We start from the raw sequence: 16,864 nt of genomic DNA, 5'->3' as shown, positions 1-16,864 counted from the left end.
AGCTGTCATACAGTGCTGTGCTGGGGGGAAGCACAGAAACGCGGAGCACCGCGAGCGCTCAGTGACTGCCCCACAGTGACTCGTCGGTGAGCGGAGCGTACAGCAGCCTGCCGTAAGGCAGCCTTCATTCACTCAGAGCCCACAGCTAATGGAAGGGCAGCGAGAACAGACCTCTGAGTGAACAGAATGAGCCACCACAATACGCAGCACATTAACGCCAACTACCCGCACCACCATCTGCCCCGAGCCCCACTTCAGCACTGCGCTATAAGCAGCCTCTTGACCCCACCCCTAAACTACGCTCCTATCATGACCCAGTCCGCTGCAGAGTGGCAGCTCTACAACCCAATCAGGGGCCACAGTAGGCGGGACCCTAATGTGGCGGGCGCAGTTACAGCTTGCCCAATCCTTGCCCGGCTCTGCCGTGCACTTCTCTGACTGACACCTGTGCCTCCAATCATCGCCCACTCTCAGCCCCGGATAGCGCTCCGCCAATGGCCGCCGCATGACGCGCTCTTCTCTCTCTCCGGCCCGCCCCCTCACACCTCCGCCCTCCTCGGGCAGGGGCGCAGCGGAGTGGGCGAGGCTTCCTTGGGGGGATCCGAGCCAATGGGAGCGCGGCGCGGGAGGAGCGTGGGCAGGCATTGGTGGGTTGGGCCGCGGGGGGCGGGGCGTAGCTGCGGCGGCGGCAGCGGGGGGGCGGCGGCGGCGGCGGGGCTCGAGCGGAGCGGAGGGGAGCGGCGCGGAGCCGCGCGGGAGGTGGCGGCGCCGCCCGGGCCCATGGAGCTGGAGAACATCGTCGCCAACACCGTGCTGCTCAAGGCCCGAGAAGGTGAGCGATTCCTGAGCAGTGGGAGGCGGCCGAGGTGGGGTGGCAGGCCCGGGAGGGCCGCGCTCCGTCCCGGGGCGTGGGGTCGAGGCCTGCCGCCGCGCCGGGACGGCCCAGAGCCGCGGTGGGACGGCCGGACTGCGCCTCTAAGAGAAGTTGCCCTGCAGCCGCGGCTGCTGCCCGTCTCCTGCCCGTATCCCTCCTCCCGGGGGGCAAAGAGGTAAAAAAGTTCACTTCGGGCCGGCACGTCGCGCTGCGACCGCTTGTACCCGCGCAGGGCTGAGCCGCGTGCCCGCGGCCCTCCGTCAGTGCAGCGCGTGGAGCGGGGCGAAGCGCAGCTGGTGCTGGAGGGACGTGGAGCTGAGCCGATCCGGGACATCTCGAGTAGCTGAGAGAGAACCGGGAGCTCCGTCCACGGCTGCCTGGGTCTGGCTCTGCAGGGAGGTTCATTAGATTGTGTGGGGTGGTGGGGAAGCACGGCCCCTCTGCGGCTGTGGAAGGGCCGCGCTGTGCGACTGGCCGGGCCGAGTAGTTTCTGAGCCCGAGGGGCTCGCTGAAATCCAGTTAGAGGGCTTTGGAGATTAGATTTATGGGAGCAAAGAGCATTGAAATTAAATTTCCCTGGGCAGAGACAGTTCTGAACTGCTTGGAAATCAGACTTCGTTCAGATACTTCAGGCGTGGAGGCTGTCAAGCAGCGAGTGGGAAATCCAACCATTGCCATTGTGGTTTAGCTGAAGTCAAACCCAGACAAAACCAAAGAGCAGCACTCACAACTTCAGGACGTGAAACTCCTCTTGACACGGAGCAGCCGGGAGCACAGCCTCTGCAGTGCTGTGGCTGAAGTGGAGTGTGGGGCTGTGTGAGAGGTGTGGCACAGCTGCTGCCCTGCTTTGAGGTGCTCCTCTCTGCTTTGATGGAGAGCACTCGGTGCAATAAGGCCCATGCACGCGCCTGTGCTCAGTGTGTGCCATCAGGGTGTGGACAGCAGTGGGCACAACAGGATGGTGATTTCTCTTGGAAGGATCTTTCCCCTCTTGTTCCCTTTGTCTGCTGGCTTGTGGCAGATGGGATGTGACCAACCTCAGAAATGTGACAAGCTCTGGGTCAGGCCTGCCTCTCTCTTGCCCTATCCTCTAAATGAAGGTTGCTGTGTGCTGCTGGGACAGAGCAGCATGGGGGTGCAGGTCCCCACTGAGCTGTTTGCTGTATTACCTGCAGGGGAGCACAAATTTGCATCTTCAGTGTGTCATGGGACATAACTCTGCCTTCTCCTACATGCTTGTGAGAGTGCCTACACTCCTGTGCTCTCACCTACCGATTGTCCCTGTCCTTGTTTGTGACTGGGAGTTGTGGCTGACAAGGTGTCGGCGCTGCTGGTTTCTTCCACCCCTGCTTACCCTTGAGTCACTTCCTTCCTGAGTTTGTACAGTCGTGCGGCCCAGCTGCCACGGGGGGCAGATGCAGCACAGCCACCCAGCGGTGCCAAGGCTCATGGCTGCAGCCATCCTGTCGCATCCCATCCCAGCCCACTTACATGCCTGTAGTGTAGGTGCTGGAAACCCGGAGCGTGGGTACAGGGAACATCTGAGGATCGAATCGCATCTGCGGTGGAGGAAAGCATTATGAAACTGTTTCTCAAGAGCTGAAAAATGGTGTTCTTCATGGATTTCAGAGTGCTGTGCCTTTGGCCCGACTCAGCAGTGAGGTTTAACGCATTTCCAGAGTCAGGGGGGAGTTTTTGTGTTTGTTGGCACTGAGCAGGAGGAGCACAATCCCTAGAGGTTGGCTGATCTGAGCAATCAGGCATGCAAGTATTCCAGTACTTAGTGTTTGCTATGATGTAAATTTTTTGGTCTATCTAGAGTTTTCCCACCCTTTTCTACAGCACTGGGCATTTACTCCAGCACCTGAAGATGGAATAATATCTAATTGTTGGATCTTGCTTTTCTGAGGCTGGCTTATCTCTGCAGAACAGTGGGAGTGTCCCCACTTCACAGGTGGGAAACTGAAGTGATGAGCCTGGGGCAATGCAGTGAGTTCTCTGTGGAGCTGGGATTAGAGCAGGAATTCCTGTCTCCCAGCTTCGTGTCCTTTCTCTGAGAGCCCCTCCCTGCAGTAAGCAATCAGTCTGGAATGAGTAGGTGGCATGAATCTTAACTACAGCAAGAAACCGGCAGCGAAGAGCTTCACACCAAGCACAGTTTGGCCTCAAAAGGGCCTGGGAGCCAAGGCACAGAGCAACCTGTGGCTATAGGCACTCCTCCCTCTGCCGTGATTTTCCCATCTTAAATATGACTGAAATGTCCAGAGGAAAGACCTTACTGTCATTGCTTTGTTCTGCCTTTTGAGCAGCCGGAGCAGTCGGTCCTTCCATTTCCTCTGGCAGTCAGCTGAGGCTGCAGGGTTCCTGTCCTTCTGGCTGGGAGGCAGCGATACCTCTTGGTGCTGCCCAGGCTCCCGGTGCAACAAGATTCATCTGCAGTCGGACGTCCCTCGCTCGTAACTCATCCTGCCGAATCTGTGTGCCCTGCAGGTGGTGGCGGAAACCGGAAAGGCAAGAGTAAGAAATGGCGCCAGATGCTGCAGTTCCCACACATCAGCCTCTGCGAGGACCTTCGACAAGCCCTTGGTGAGCAGCAGGGCTCTGGCGTTGGGCTGTGGGGCAGCTGTGTGGCTGCGACCTGTCAGATCACAGGAGATCTGAATGCAGGTGAGCCGTGGGAGGGCCAGAGACGGGTAATAGGGCACAAATCCTGGCCAAGGATTTGGCCAACGCAATTTAGAGTGCGGGGAAGGAACAGTGGGCAGGTAAGTCACAGCTGTGTGGCACTTGCTGTTGATATACCCCCAAGCCTTCTAGATGGCGAGAAGATTCAGTAGAGGTATGTGTCCTCTGCACAAACAAACCTGCCCGTTGCTGTGAGCATTGCTCAGGAGTGCCTTTGCATAAATTACAAAGGTCCTGCTAACATCTTCCTGTTTTCTTGGCTGATGTTCAGCCTTACGCTGCAGATCTCAGCTTCTAAAATTAAAGCAGCGACTTTACTTGAGCAGAATTGGGTTCTTGCTGTGCAGTATGGATGAGAGTTGTACAGCTGAGTAGGGCTAGGTCTGTGATTTTAATTCTGCACTTTGTACTCTTCATGATTTTAATGTTTGTGCAGCAGGTTTGGTCCTGACATTGTATAAGATTGTTTGAGGAGTTGACTTGGAAGGTGGGAGTGATCTGCTTTCTGGGAGGGGGAGAGCTTGTTTAAGTTGTTGCTCCATATTCATCTGCCAGCTGGAGAGTGGCAGTGTTGACTTTGTTTCAGAGCGGGTGTCGCCAGGCTGGCTGGGTTTGGGATGTGTCTGCAGCTCCAGTCCCCAGTTCTGCACTGCGCAGGTGTTCCAGGTCCTGGTACAAGGTCCTAGCAGTCACTCAAAGTGGTTCCATTTGAAGGTACACAGGACCATGGCACTTGAAATAACAACCTCCATCATCCAGATATAACTTCCAAGCCCACAACACCCAGTTCAGCTGCTTCATTTTGGGCACCACCTTCGTGGCTCTTTCCACAAGTCACTGCAGTCAGCTGGAAACTGCAGCCTTGATACTGGACATGCTGCCTCACTGTAGCGGGCCTTGAGCACTGAGGTGTTTCTGACATGGGCTGTGTTCTGCACAGCCACCCTTCTGTAGGTGTCATGATCTGTTTTCTAGCATTGATGTTCATTTTTGTTGTGCTGCCCATTTGCTGGTGCTGATTGCTGGTGGTTTGTCCATCTCCTTTGTCCCGCTGTCCCGTGATGCTGTGGAGGCGCCTCCCAGCCTGTGCTCTCACCAGTGATGCCCAGTTCCCCTTGCAGAGCCATGAGGGCAGCGCTCTCGCAGGTGGTGGCTGCCTTGTTTGGTTTCCCTCCAGGAGAGACATCCCCAGTCCCTATGCTCTGGTGGCTTTGTTGTCCCCTGGCAGCCAGATAGAGGTGTGTTTGCTTCCTGTTGCAGAGGCTGGGCAGGATCACCAGTGCGGTGGTGCTGCTGCAGAATTGGGATTGTGTGCCGTGACTACAGAGAGCAACCTAATGTGTGCCTAGGCAGCAGCAAGGTGACCAAAAGCCCCCAGTCTTGCTGGCAGCAAGCTCCCATCCTCTACAGCAGTGGGGAATTCCTTCCCCTGCAAATGAGTAAACCAGCTGGGGCAGCCAGGATGGTGAAGCAGCCCCCACAGCAGTGGAGGGAGGAGGGGGGGGGGGAACACAAGCAGGATCGTAGCCCCTCCATGCTTGTGCACCACCAGGAAGCCATAGCTTCCTCAGGAGAAGCTGCAGCATGGTGGGGGGAAGCCATCAGCACCGAGGAGCACCAAGAGCCCAGGGCAGGGTGAAGCATAGAACTGGAAGTGCTTTGCATAGTCAGAGGTGTGTGTGCCTGGTTCAGAAGACTGTGGGGAGATGGGTAGGAGGAATCATTGGGAGATACCAATTTCCATGGGGGCAGTGGGACTCGACTGCAAAGAGGTGGCTGTTCCATGGAGCAGGGATGTGTGATGGTGCTGTGCAGCATGAACGGGACATGGCTGGAAATGGTTCCCCCCACATTGGCGCCGCTGCTTTCAGCAGGCTTTGTGAAGCAGAGTGATTTGTGAGAGTCATCGGAGCAGCCCTCAGCCTGGGAGTTCTGCCTCCAAACAAGCTCAGTGCGTTCCACAGTGCCCAGGGAAAGTTATGTATCTGATCACCATGGAGAGAGGATAAAGAAGAGAGCCTCTAGCCAAGCAGGAGATACTGAGATCCCTTGCTTAAAACAAGATGGGGTACTGTACGGAAGAGCAGTTCAAACATCTGTTAGGGAAAACCTTCCATAGAGGGTCATAAAAGCTCAGCCTGTGGCTTCTTGTCCCAGCTGGGTGCATTTCTGTCTCCTGGGAACCGTGGAGCCCCTGAGCAGCCAGAAGCCTCATCACTGCTCCTTGAGGCCGGGAGGAAGGCTGACAGTGTGTGATCTCCCCATTTGCAGAGCGGGACTACCACAGCCTGTGTGAGAAGCAGCCCATCGGGCGCATGCTGTTTCGGCAGTTCTGTGAGACACGGCCTGAGCTGTCGCGCTGCGTCAAGTTCCTGGATGCTGTGGTAAGAGCAAAGCCTGTCAGGCTTCCTCGAGAAGGCAGGGGTGTTCTTGGCATCCTGGGCACGGTTCGGTTGGCTCTGGGTGTTCAAGCTATTGCCAGCTACTTGTGGGCAAGGAAGTTTTCCTGTGAGTTGCATTTTCTCTGAGATAGGGCTGGGCCTTTGCTTAGGGAGGTGTTTGCCAGAGATCTGGTTCTCCAGGAAGGCGCAGTGTTGTGGTACCTGGGCAGGGTGTTGCTGCTGTGCAGCTGTTGCCTGGTAGCCCGGCCTGGTTCCCAGCTGGGCCTGTCCCTGACCATGTTTGCTTTTTGCAGGCTGGGTACGAAGTAGCTCCAGATGAGAAGCGGAAGGAATGCGGGCAGCACCTGATTGAAAAGTACTTGAAGCCAAAGGTGAGTGAGAGGGCTGTGTGTGCTGCCTGCAGTAGTAGAACAGCTGACAGTTGTCATTACCCGTGTCCTGCTGCAGTGCTGGACAGGATCGTGAGGGTAAAGTCCACCTCGCAAGTGCCTGTGCTGCTTTTTCCACTTGTTCTGAAGCAGATGAGCACCTGCGTGCTGTTCCTGTGGCTTCTCCTTCCTGACAGGACCCTTGGGCTCTGCTGCCCACTGACTCAGTCCCTTTGTCCCCAGAGTGAGGACCATGTGCCTGAAGTCCCCTCCCAGCTGGTGGATGCCTGCTGTGAGAGGCTGGAGCAGGAACCTTCCAAGGAGCTCTTCAAAGAATCCACTAAGTGAGTTGGAGGGCTGGGCCAATCCTGCAGCTGCGTCACAGCACAGTGCTGGGTGCTGCAGCCAGCTCACCTCGTCCACTCCGTTCCTCCAGGACGTCAGAGATTGATGCCAGGGCTGGGACTGTGTGGGATGGGGCCAGGGTACTTTGGGGCTTGCAACGTGCAACACAGCTCCAGGAATCCAAGCTGCAGCGGAAACCTTTGTCACTCCTCTCAGTTTGTCATGGGTCTGAGCTGCCACTTGGGAAGATACCATACCAAGGAAGCCTCAGAGGCTGGCCACGCTATTTCTAGTTTTGTGCCTGGATCTGGTGGGCACCCATCGTGCAGAGCTGACTGCAGCAGTTTCAGTGCCAGCTGTCCTCTCCCGCTGACCACAGATGTGGCTGTTGTGGCTAGATCATGGTAGCTGTTGCTACAGCAATCTAAGGTCACTTCTGCTCCCTGAGCTCATCACAGAAACAGTGTCCGAGGTCATGGCTCTGGGTGAGAAGAGGAAGCTGTTAGATAAACTGGGCTTACAGCCCCCACCCCTCTGTGAACAGTAGCAGCAGCACATTGCCTAATCAAGTGCAGGGCTGTGGCAATGGGTTTGCTGCTGTCTTCTGGGGAACGTTAACTCTGTGTGTGGTAACTGGTGTCCTTGCCTGAATGCAGAGCCTCCGGGCTGGGCCCTGCCTTCCCTTGGCAGGCTCTGAAAGGGAAAGAGCCCATCCGCTTTGCCTTGATGCATGTCTCCAGTCTAGACACTAAGTCTAAGGCTTTCTATTCCGCTGGGCAGCCTTGGCACCAGTCTCTGAGGCAGTTAGCTCTCAAGCAGGATCCCCTGTGGCCTTTTGTGCTGGATATTCATCTGAAACTGAACAACTCAGTGCCTGGTACTGAATGTTGCTAGTAGCTTTCAGCAACTGATTATAGCCTTGTGCATGCATTTGCCCAGTGAGGGGCAATTGCAAAGAGTCCTATCGCCCCCCTTTGTCCCACAGCCATGGCTGCTGCTGAGAGGCCACAATGATCAGTGCCAGTCCTGCAGAAGGCAGTCCCAGGGTGCTGCCTTCGTCGCAGTTGTGCCTCCAACGCACCTTCCTTTTGGATCAAGACTTAGCACAGAGGGTGGGCTTTAGGGTCAGGGCCATGCAGGGTGTGTGGGTGATTCAGTGCAGCACGGTGCTGGGTGAGGGGATGGCAAAGACACGGGGCTCCTGGGGCTCCTCACCTCCTGCTGTGTGGCTGTGAGCAGCTCTCAGCTGTCTTGCTGGCTCTGCTCTCTCCTAGGCTTATCCACGACTACCTGAGTGTGGCTCCCTTTGCTGACTACCTCGACAGCTTGTACTTCAACCGCTTCCTGCAGTGGAAATGGCTGGAACGGTAACATCCTCTGGCATCGCTGGGGGACCTGCACCCTGCAGCACTTGGGCTGCCTGAGGGGTCCCTAGGGCTCCTTTGCTGCTGGGCCAAGGACCTGGCCTTTGCAATTCCTTTCCTTCAGGGCCCCCTGTTGGCACAAGGAGCCTCTATCAGCTGCCCTAGCCTTGCTTGCTTGCAGGGAAGCAGGTTCTTCTTAAGCAGGGGTTTCACAGTGACTCTCAGGCCAGGGTGTGGGGGTGGTTTGAGTTTCAGCCCCTGTTGTTTTCCTGTTTCCATCTCACAACAGTTTCCTTTGCTCCACAGGCAGCCGGTGACCAAAAACACTTTCCGCCAATACCGCGTGCTAGGCAAGGGTGGTTTTGGAGAGGTGAGTGGCCAGCATTTCCTCTGTATTTGGGGTGGGCAGGTGGGGTGCTGTAAGCTGCTCCAGCACTGGGAGGCAGGTGCTAACAGCTGTGGGATTTTTCTGAGATGTTCATCTATGTTCTGTGCCGGACACTGCTGTGCTTTGGGCATTGCATTATCTCAGCTCCCTTATGATAGACAAGAGCTCCCATCTTGCAGACATGGGAGATGCAGAAGGTGGTTGCACAAAGTAGGCAGCGTGTACTTTTGGTGCCTGGGATGAGAATAATTTTCTCCGCAGTCTCTTGACAGGGGAAACTGCAGTCCCGAAAACTGCTGCTCTTTCAGGCTTCTTTTTGTTTCTAGTGTGGCCTTCTGTTTTTGCAGGCACCAGCCTGCTCCTGTGGCACCTTGAGATGTTGCTGTTCCCTGTGTCTTTGTGGTCCTTGCTCACTTCAGGATGGGGCTGAAACCAGGACAATCTTCACCTTTCTGTGCCTCACTTCAAGAGCAGAACCTAGACTCCCACTGGAAACAGCAGTGGGAAGGTGCTGAGCCTTGTCTCCCACTCCAGGTTTGTGCCTGCCAAGTGCGTGCCACGGGGAAGATGTATGCCTGCAAGAAACTGGAGAAGAAACGGATCAAAAAGCGGAAGGGAGAAGCCATGGCCCTGAATGAGAAACAGATCCTGGAAAAAGTGAACAGTAGGTTTGTAGTAAGTACATAGGAATTGCTCTCACTTTGCTGCAGTGGTTGATTCTTCCCACAGTCAGCTGGCCTGGCTCTTCTGTGCTCCTCACACTGTGTGGAAAGGCAGGAGCACTGCCTATGGAGCAGGGTCCCTGTCACAAGGCTGGGATCTGGCAGGACCTTCCACTGCCTCCACAAAATGACCTGAATGCCTCCAGACTGCCAAATGGGCAGAAGCCTAGCCCTGTGCTGTGTGGTGGACAGCTCTCTCCCTGGCTATGCAGAGGTGTGGACTGTCTGAAACTTCCCACTATGAAGGATTCATCAGATGGTGCCCCAGGGTTGCTGCTGGGTGCTGCTTGCCCCTAGAGGGGAGTGGTTCTGGCTCAGAGAGATGAGCATCCTTCCTGTCTGAGGAAAGCTGGGGGTGTACAGGGGCTACTGGGCACTTCCAGATCCTCCCTGGGTTTGAAAATCCACTGTCTGCTCTACAGAAGCCCATCCTATTGCTGCCCATATCCTGGCTTTTTGGGTGACAGTACCCATCAGAGTGTGGGTGTCTCCCTCTTCCAGCTGTGTCTTCTAACAGCCTTTCTGCCCTGAATTGCAGGTGAGCTTAGCCTATGCATATGAAACTAAAGATGCTCTCTGCCTAGTGCTGACCCTCATGAATGGAGGGGACCTCAAGTTCCATATCTACCACATGGGAGAGGCTGGCTTCGAGGAGCCCCGGGCAGCTTTCTATGCTGCTGAGATCTGCTGTGGCCTTGAGGACTTGCACCAGGAGAGGATCGTGTACAGGTGCGTGCTGCCTGGCTGCAGCAGGGGCACTGGCTGCAGGAGCAAGAATGTTCCTGCTGCCCTTACTGTCACAGCTGGGACCATCTGCTCAAGAAAATAAGCTTGCGCTTGAAAGCAGCATAGAGCAGGGTGAGAGGAGATCAGGAACGGAAAGCTGATCTCACAGGAGATGCAGAAAGGCACAGCCTGGCTGCCTTGTGCTGGTGAAAGATCACTAATAGGATGCGAGTGCTTGTGATTGCCTCAGAGAATGCACTTGGGTGCTCAACTTCACAACCAGTATTGACATTTTGCTCCTCTCTTGCATGGCCTGCCTTATCTGGAGTTGTGCACCTGAAGAGAAGGAAGTAGATGTAGACTCAGTGCCTCCTGGTGGAGGGCTGAAGGGGGATCTTTCAGGGCTAATTCCAGGTTGAGGGCTACCTACAGCAGGGCTTTGCATCCCTCTGCTGTTTACCTGTGACTTCTTGAGATGTCACTGATCCCCGTGTCCTTTGCTTTCATAATGGGCTCCTTCTTGATCAAGCTTCTTCCTTCCTAGGGATCTGAAGCCTGAGAACATATTACTGGATGACCATGGTGAGTGCAGAGCCCAGGTCCTTTTCCCTTCGTATGCTTGAATCAGAGTTGCTCCAAGTTCTTGGCAGCTTAAAATATTATCTCATGACTTTGATTTGCTAACTTGTGCCCTTTTCTGCACAGGTCACATTCGTATCTCGGATCTGGGGCTGGCTGTGCACGTGCCTGAGGGCCAAACAATCAAGGGGCGTGTGGGAACAGTTGGCTACATGGGTAAGAAGCGATGCTGGTTTAATTAAAAAGTAGCTTCTGAATGCACTGTGCTGCACTGCGCTGTGCTCTCCCTGACCTCGCATTTTCCTGCTTTGCACAGCTCCAGAGGTGGTGAAGAATGAGCGCTACACGTTCAGCCCAGATTGGTGGGCACTGGGCTGCCTGGTGTATGAGATGATCGAGGGACAGTCCCCCTTCCAGCAGCGCAAGAAGAAGATCAAGCGCGAGGAGGTGGAGCGGTTGGTGAAGGATGTGCAGGAGGAGTACTCAGAGAAGTTCTCGCCCTGTGCCCGCTCCCTCTGCACCATGGTACGAGTGCAGCCCTGTCCCCTACCGCCCCTTTGCACACAGCAGCCGAACGTCAGGACCGCTCCCTGTAGAGGCATGGGTGGGAATGAGGCTCCCTTGCTCTGACAGTGGTAACAGGAGGGTCCAGAGCGCCTAAATTCCTCACTCATAGATGCCTTGTGATCACATGCCGTTCCTGGAGACGTACTGCAGGAGTCCACCGACCTCAGGGCTGCTCCTGCCTGAACTGCTCTGCCTGGAACACCGATTTCCTTATGTTACAGCTCCTGTGCAAAGACCCTCTGGAGCGCCTGGGCTGCCGAGGAGCTGGGGCTAGGGAGGTGAAGGAGCACCCCCTCTTCAAACACCTCAACTTCCGGAGGCTGGAAGCAGGCATGCTGGATCCACCCTTCAAGCCAGATGTAAGTGCCTGTCCACCTCCTGACCTCTTCAGTCACCGATGCTCTCAAGGGAAGAGGGAGCCCTGCACTGGCTCACCTGAGGAGATGGGGTCCATCGCTCTTATTTCTGGGGCTGCTGCTCTGGCCATTCACCTGAGGGTGGGCTGCTGGTCACAAGTGGGTCTGACCAGTGCTCCCTGTGTGGCAGAACACAGCTCAGGCAGGCAGGTAGAAGGGGCTTACGCTTGGCCAGTATCCGTGTGGTTTCAGTGGGTGTTATCATTGTGCAGCCTGGCATTAGAGCAATATTTGTGCTGTTTAGCCCCAGGCCATCTACTGCAAGGATGTTCTGGACATCGAGCAGTTCTCCACAGTGAAAGGAGTGGAGCTGGAGCCCACGGACAATGACTTCTACCAGAAGTTTGCTACTGGAAGTGTGCCCATTCCTTGGCAGAATGAGGTGGGTGGGAACTAGCACGTACACCAATCCTTTTTTACAGGACAGGTCTTTGCCCCTGCTTGTGCTCACTGTAGCTGGGTGCAGCATCCTGCAGGGGAAGCAGCAGGAACTCTGCTGTCGCTGCTGCCCTTGCGCTCTGCTGGGCCGTCGGTGACAGGCTTTGCATTGCAGTTGCTGCAGCCATGTTTTGCCCTCTTTCAGATGATAGAGACAGACTGCTTCAAGGAGCTGAATGTGTTTAGCACAGATGGCACGGTGCCCCCAGACCTGGACTGGAAAGGGCAGCCTTCACCACAGCCCAAGAAAGGGTTACTCCAACGCTTCTTCAGCAGACAGGTATGAGTGCTTGCCCAGTATTTCTTGCACAACCCTGAGCCCTTTCTCACTGATGCAGAACTGTCAGGAAGGTGGGCATGTAGGGGCAGCAGATATGTGCCCCCATGCTGGGTTGAATCCCAGGGCTCTCAGGAAGTCCCATGCAGGGCTGCAAGGAGCCTACCCTTGCCTGGCTGATTCACACTGCTGCATGTTGAGGGGGCTGGTATGGAGTGTCCTGGCTAAACACGCTGCAGTTGCATGGAGAGTGAAGGTGCTGACGGTACTAAAATAGCAAGTCTTCTCCCTTCCTACATGAATAATACCATCCCTGAAGAAGACCTTCATCTTGCTGTGATCTGTGTGTGCTCCTGGAGTCTGGGACATTTCTCCTAGGCCTTGAGCAGACAGAGAGAGTAATGCTTTCTAGGGATGAGGAGAGCAGAAACATGCATCTGCTGTGGGCTTGCCTGCCTGTATGTCTCCACTGAGCCAAACAGAATTTGCCTTCTTTCCAGGACTGGCAAATTCTGGGCTGCTGCTTCAACAGCTGCTAGCAGCTGTGGCACTCGAGCATGGCTGGCTCCAGCCTGCTCTGGACCCACTCCCAGTCACCCGGTGCTGACTCTGACTTCCCCGTTGAGTTCCCATTTGTGCTTAACTGTTGTGCTTGCTGGGAGACACAGCTCTTCCGTGGGCAGGCAAGACCTGCCCAAAGATGGGCTGCCTCATGCAGGGGTTGAGCTGTGATTTGCCACGTTTTCTCTTTCCAGAGGTGAGCAGTCTCTCCTGGCTGCTCTGCTCAGGGAAATACCTGGTGGCCCACGGACATGGCAAGATCTGGGAAAGAGGAGTGTTGTCCTTCGGTGCCTAACCCTTTCCCCCAGCAGAGCATAAGCTGTTTGTTGTTCTAACTGCCCCCTGAGCCGCTAATCCTGCTCCCTGCTCTTGCTGCCTTCCCCACTGTGGAGGAAGCTTTACCCTCAGCTTGAGCCAAAGCTGCCCCTGTACTGCTGCAGCTGGGAGCTCTGCTCCCAGGGGGCTGTGAGGAGGCCAGGGTTCCCCTCTCTCTTCCCTTTGGATGTCCTGGATACACAGAAGAGTTGAGATACTGTGAAGAGTTTGGCATTGTCCCATGCTCAGGCTCCCTCCCCAGGGCTTCAGCTGCTTTCTGTGACCTGATGAGTCCTGAGTGAGGCAGATTGTATGCGCTGGCACTGAGCTGTCTCCCTGGGTGGCTGTAGTCTATGGAGCCCGTCTTCCTCCCAGCTTCTGAGCCAGTCAGCTATGCACTCACAAACATGCCTGCTAGGAGCTGAGCCCCAAAGTGCAGCTTTGTTTCTCTGCCAGAGGGCAGCTGTAGACCAGGTTGTGTGACTGTGCTTACCCTCTGCTTGCTGTGCTCCTCTCTCCCTCCTCGTTGCCCCTCTGACTTCAGGACTGTTGTGGGAACTGCAGTGACAGTGAGGAAGAGCCCACCCGGCTGTAGAGCACAGTCTGTTCTCCGTCTCCTGGGACCCTCTTGCCTCTCCGGGTGCCCAGAAGAACAACAGCCCAGCCTGAAGGACAAGGTAGCAGTGGCCCCACGAGGTGGATTTGTTTACAACTTTACATGTCTTTTTCTGAAGACTGTGAGGATGGCTCCAGCGCTGGCAGCAGCACATGGCACCTCTGGCTGTGCGTGAGCCGTCGTCCCCAGGACAGAACCGGACGCTTCTGAGTGCTGCTGGGGATGGTGCTGCTGCTGCCCACCGACTGCCGCCCCCCTCTGGGGCCAAGGGCAGGAGGGAGGGATTGTGCTGGTGTGGGCCAAGGCCGGGCTGGAGCAGCTCTGTTGACACATTCCATGGTGTCCAAGTGGCACTGCAGGTTTGGTGTATATTTATATATGTCGGTCTGTACATATCACATGTCAATTTTTAATCTATAGGTGGGGGCCTGCACTGCCCCCACTCTGTCACAGGCACAAATGTCCTCCTATGGGGGGAGTGACAGTCCCAGCTATGTACCAGGGAGTCCTGGGCAGAGGCCTTCTGTGCCTTGAGATGCCTAAAGCATCTTTCCTGGACTTTTCTGGCCCTGCTGAGGCGTCCCTGGCTCCAGAGGAGTCCATTGCTCAGCCCTGAGGCACAGGAGAATGCTATGCCAAAGCATCTCCCTTTGCATCCTGGCAGCAGATTGTCACTGCCTCATCCCTGCTTCCCTGCCTGCCGGAACCTGCTTTCTCCTGCCTTGTCTCACACGTGCTGCCAGCTCCTGGGCGCTGATCCTGGCCTCTTCAGCCTGCTGGCAGCCTGCCTGCAGCACAGCAGGACATGGCCACTTCCCCAGCACCTGGCCGGAAGCTGGACCCAAGGGATAGCCCTGTCCCTGTGTACTGCAGAGTTGACCCAGCACAGCCCCACCAGCTCGGCTGGCTTGCTGGGGACACAAGCAGCCCCAGTCCTGGCTCGGTTTTGATGGCTGAGCTCTTGAGTGTAAAGTTGTGACAGAGAGACTTCCTTGCCCAGGGCCATGACCCTGTGGGAGTCATAGTGGGAGCAGGGCCAGCGCGCAGGAGCCAGCAGAGCTGTGCCTGAGGGCAGGGCATTGCTACAGGGGCCTGAGCCTCCAAGGGGGTCCTGTGTGGACCCAGGGAGCTCAGCCTGGCTCTCCTGCCTCTGTCCTCCATGTCATGTCCTGTCCTGTGTATATGTGTCCCAGCTGTGTTCCTAGCAATAATTGGTCTTGTGTGTGTATGTGTGTGTACGTGTGTGTGCTGCTGCCCTGTGCTCGTTCTGAGCCAGGCCCCACGGCAGGGCTGAGCACCAACTTGGACCTGTGGTATCATTTGCTTGCCTTGCACTAAAGTTTGAAAGTATTTACATTTTTAACCTTTTGTTAAGTGTAAGATTTGCTGTGCCTTGTGCTGCTGCTGGGTCAAGGTGGACTGAGCCAGAAGTGCAAGCACTGGGCTTGTTGCATTTCGGGTAGAGCTTCGCTTATGGTGGAGACTGCAGATGGTCCTCTGGCTTCTGCAGGGTAGTTCAGGTCATCACAAGGCACACAGTGGGCACAAAGCCTCGCACCACTGGTTGTCCAAGTGTGTGTGCTGCCATCCCCTTTGGAACACGTCCCCAGGGCAGCCCTAGAGCTGACCCCACTATGCCTGAAGCAAGGCGCTGCTTGCTGTCCCCCTTAGGCAGAGGGGGGACAGCATCTCCAAGGTCCCCACTCCCTGCAGAGGTACGCCCAGGGCTTGGGGCCAGCACGGCTGCCAGGAGGGGATGCGGGGGGGTGTCCTGGCTGGAGCCATGTGGGGTAAGGCAGGCGGTGGGCTGGGAACCCAGTGCCAGTAGCGGGGCTGGTGGTGGCCTCGTGCGCAGCGCGGGGTGGCCGCTCACAGCTGTGCAGGGATGAGAATAGCAAGTAGGGATCGGTAGCTAGGGAACAGTTGCCATGGGAGCGGGCCGAGGAGGAGTTCTCACACTCAGAGGGGGCATCTTGGGGTAAAATCCAGGAAATTTCTGCAGCTCTGGAAAAAAGGAAGGCAGGGCGAGGGGTGGGGGGAGCTGCACCCATGGGAAAGGCTGGTGCTGCTGCCAGTGGGCACTGTCTGGCCTGCAGCAGCCAGGCACAAAGTCCTGGGGTCACAGTTTGTTGGTGGGCACTGTGGCTCTGGGGCAGGGCTGGAGCAGTGAGCATTACTGAACATCCCACAGAGCCACAAAAGTGCTCGGCCTTGACCAGCAGCACCTCAGCCCAGTGCTTGGGGGTCCCTTGCCCCTATCTACGTGCCCACAGGCAGGGAGCATCGTGCAATGCCCTTGCTGCTGCACAGCCCCTGGAAAAGGCCCGGCTCAGTGGGCCAGAGCCAAGGAACAGAACCCCGTTCTGGGGCCGGCAAGGGGCTGTGGGGTGCCCAGTGCCCTGCCCTGAGCCGTGGGGTGGTGGAGGCAGCGCCGAGCACGATTTTCAGGGGTGAAGGATGCTCTCAGCTGTTGCCTGGGCAACGGCTCCTCCTCCAGCCCACCATGTGGCTCAGGGAGCGCTCCCCCGCCTGCCTTCCCCCCCCCCCCACCCTCCCGCCGCCGTGGGGAAGGCAGCTCCCGGCCCCGGGGCTGGCGGGGCCGCGGGCCCGGCTCCCAACGCAAAACCGGCGCCCGATCCCCACCACCCACCCTCATCCTCGTCTGACGATGCCCGCCGCGCCCCTCGCCTTATTCGTGCCCGTGGGGAGCCTCCCAGCCCCACCGCCCACCCCCAGCGCTGCCCTGCATCCACCGAGCCGTGCCGCGCTGTGAGAGCCGCCGCCGGAGCCGGGTTCCAGCGAGGTGAGTGATGGCCGCAGCGATGGGGACCGCGGGGACGACGCCAGAACGGCCTCCCTCCTGGCACGGCGGTTGTGCCCGTCGTTCCCAGCTCGGCCCTCGGCCAGCACGGAGGAGGATGTCCTTCCGGCCGGGCCGTGCACGACAGCGCGCTCAGTGCGCGGCGCCCACGGGGAGGAAGCGGCGGCGGTGTCACGGCCCGCGCGGGCACCCCCGCGTTGTGTCACCGCCTCGTGCTCGGATCCGGGCAGCCGGAGGGCGCGTGGCCTCGTGCCGGCGCTGCCGCTGCCCTGTGCCCACGCTGCCGGGCTCCCAGCAGAGCCACTGCCCGGGCACGGTGATAGCAGAGCTCTCGTGCCTTGGGGTGGCTGTGACAACGGCTTGGCCGTGCCGTGGAACAGCTGGTGACAGCCCTCCGGGG

The 16,864-nt window shown here is 57.1% G+C and overlaps 1 protein-coding gene across 3 annotated transcripts; it reads left to right on the top strand.

The window, feature by feature from the left end:
* Positions 1-705: 705 nt before the first annotated feature.
* Positions 706-14,999, top strand: GRK6 (G protein-coupled receptor kinase 6). 3 transcript variants are annotated; one of them, XM_052685080.1, is made up of 16 exons: positions 706-832; positions 3,365-3,460; positions 5,831-5,943; positions 6,255-6,332; positions 6,573-6,673; positions 7,949-8,041; positions 8,345-8,408; positions 8,961-9,090; positions 9,733-9,877; positions 10,419-10,456; positions 10,580-10,669; positions 10,770-10,978; positions 11,242-11,379; positions 11,681-11,818; positions 12,020-12,154; positions 13,572-14,999. In XM_052685080.1, the coding sequence occupies exons 1-16, from the start codon at positions 781-783 to the stop codon at positions 13,620-13,622; spliced, it is 1,671 nt and encodes a 556-aa protein (XP_052541040.1). In that variant the 5' UTR covers positions 706-780; the 3' UTR covers positions 13,623-14,999. The 3 variants fall into 3 exon arrangements, with proteins under 3 accessions (XP_052541040.1, XP_052541038.1, XP_052541039.1); XM_052685078.1 differs by having other exon boundaries at positions 8,961-9,101; positions 9,687-9,877; XM_052685079.1 differs by having other exon boundaries at positions 8,961-9,101; positions 9,687-9,877; positions 12,907-14,999.
* Positions 15,000-16,864: the final 1,865 nt, after the last annotated feature.

This window comes from Tympanuchus pallidicinctus, unplaced genomic scaffold (genome assembly GCF_026119805.1).
Source record: "Tympanuchus pallidicinctus isolate F22 unplaced genomic scaffold, pur_lepc_1.0 scaffold21, whole genome shotgun sequence".
Lineage (NCBI taxonomy): Eukaryota > Metazoa > Chordata > Aves > Galliformes > Phasianidae > Tympanuchus > Tympanuchus pallidicinctus.
Note: the sequence above shows the minus strand (reverse complement) of the source record. Positions and strands in the feature narration are given on the sequence as shown.

Excerpts from the sequence above, each read along its gene's own strand:
- GRK6 (XM_052685078.1), top strand. The coding sequence starts at position 781 with ATGGAGCTGGAGAACATCGTCGCCAACACCGTGCTGCTCAAGGCCCGA. Across the intron at positions 6,674-7,948 it reads CTCTTCAAAGAATCCACTAA|GCTTATCCACGACTACCTGA; the intron begins GTGAGTTGGAGG and ends GCTCTCTCCTAG. Across the intron at positions 11,380-11,680 it reads ATCCACCCTTCAAGCCAGAT|CCCCAGGCCATCTACTGCAA; the intron begins GTAAGTGCCTGT and ends TGTGCTGTTTAG.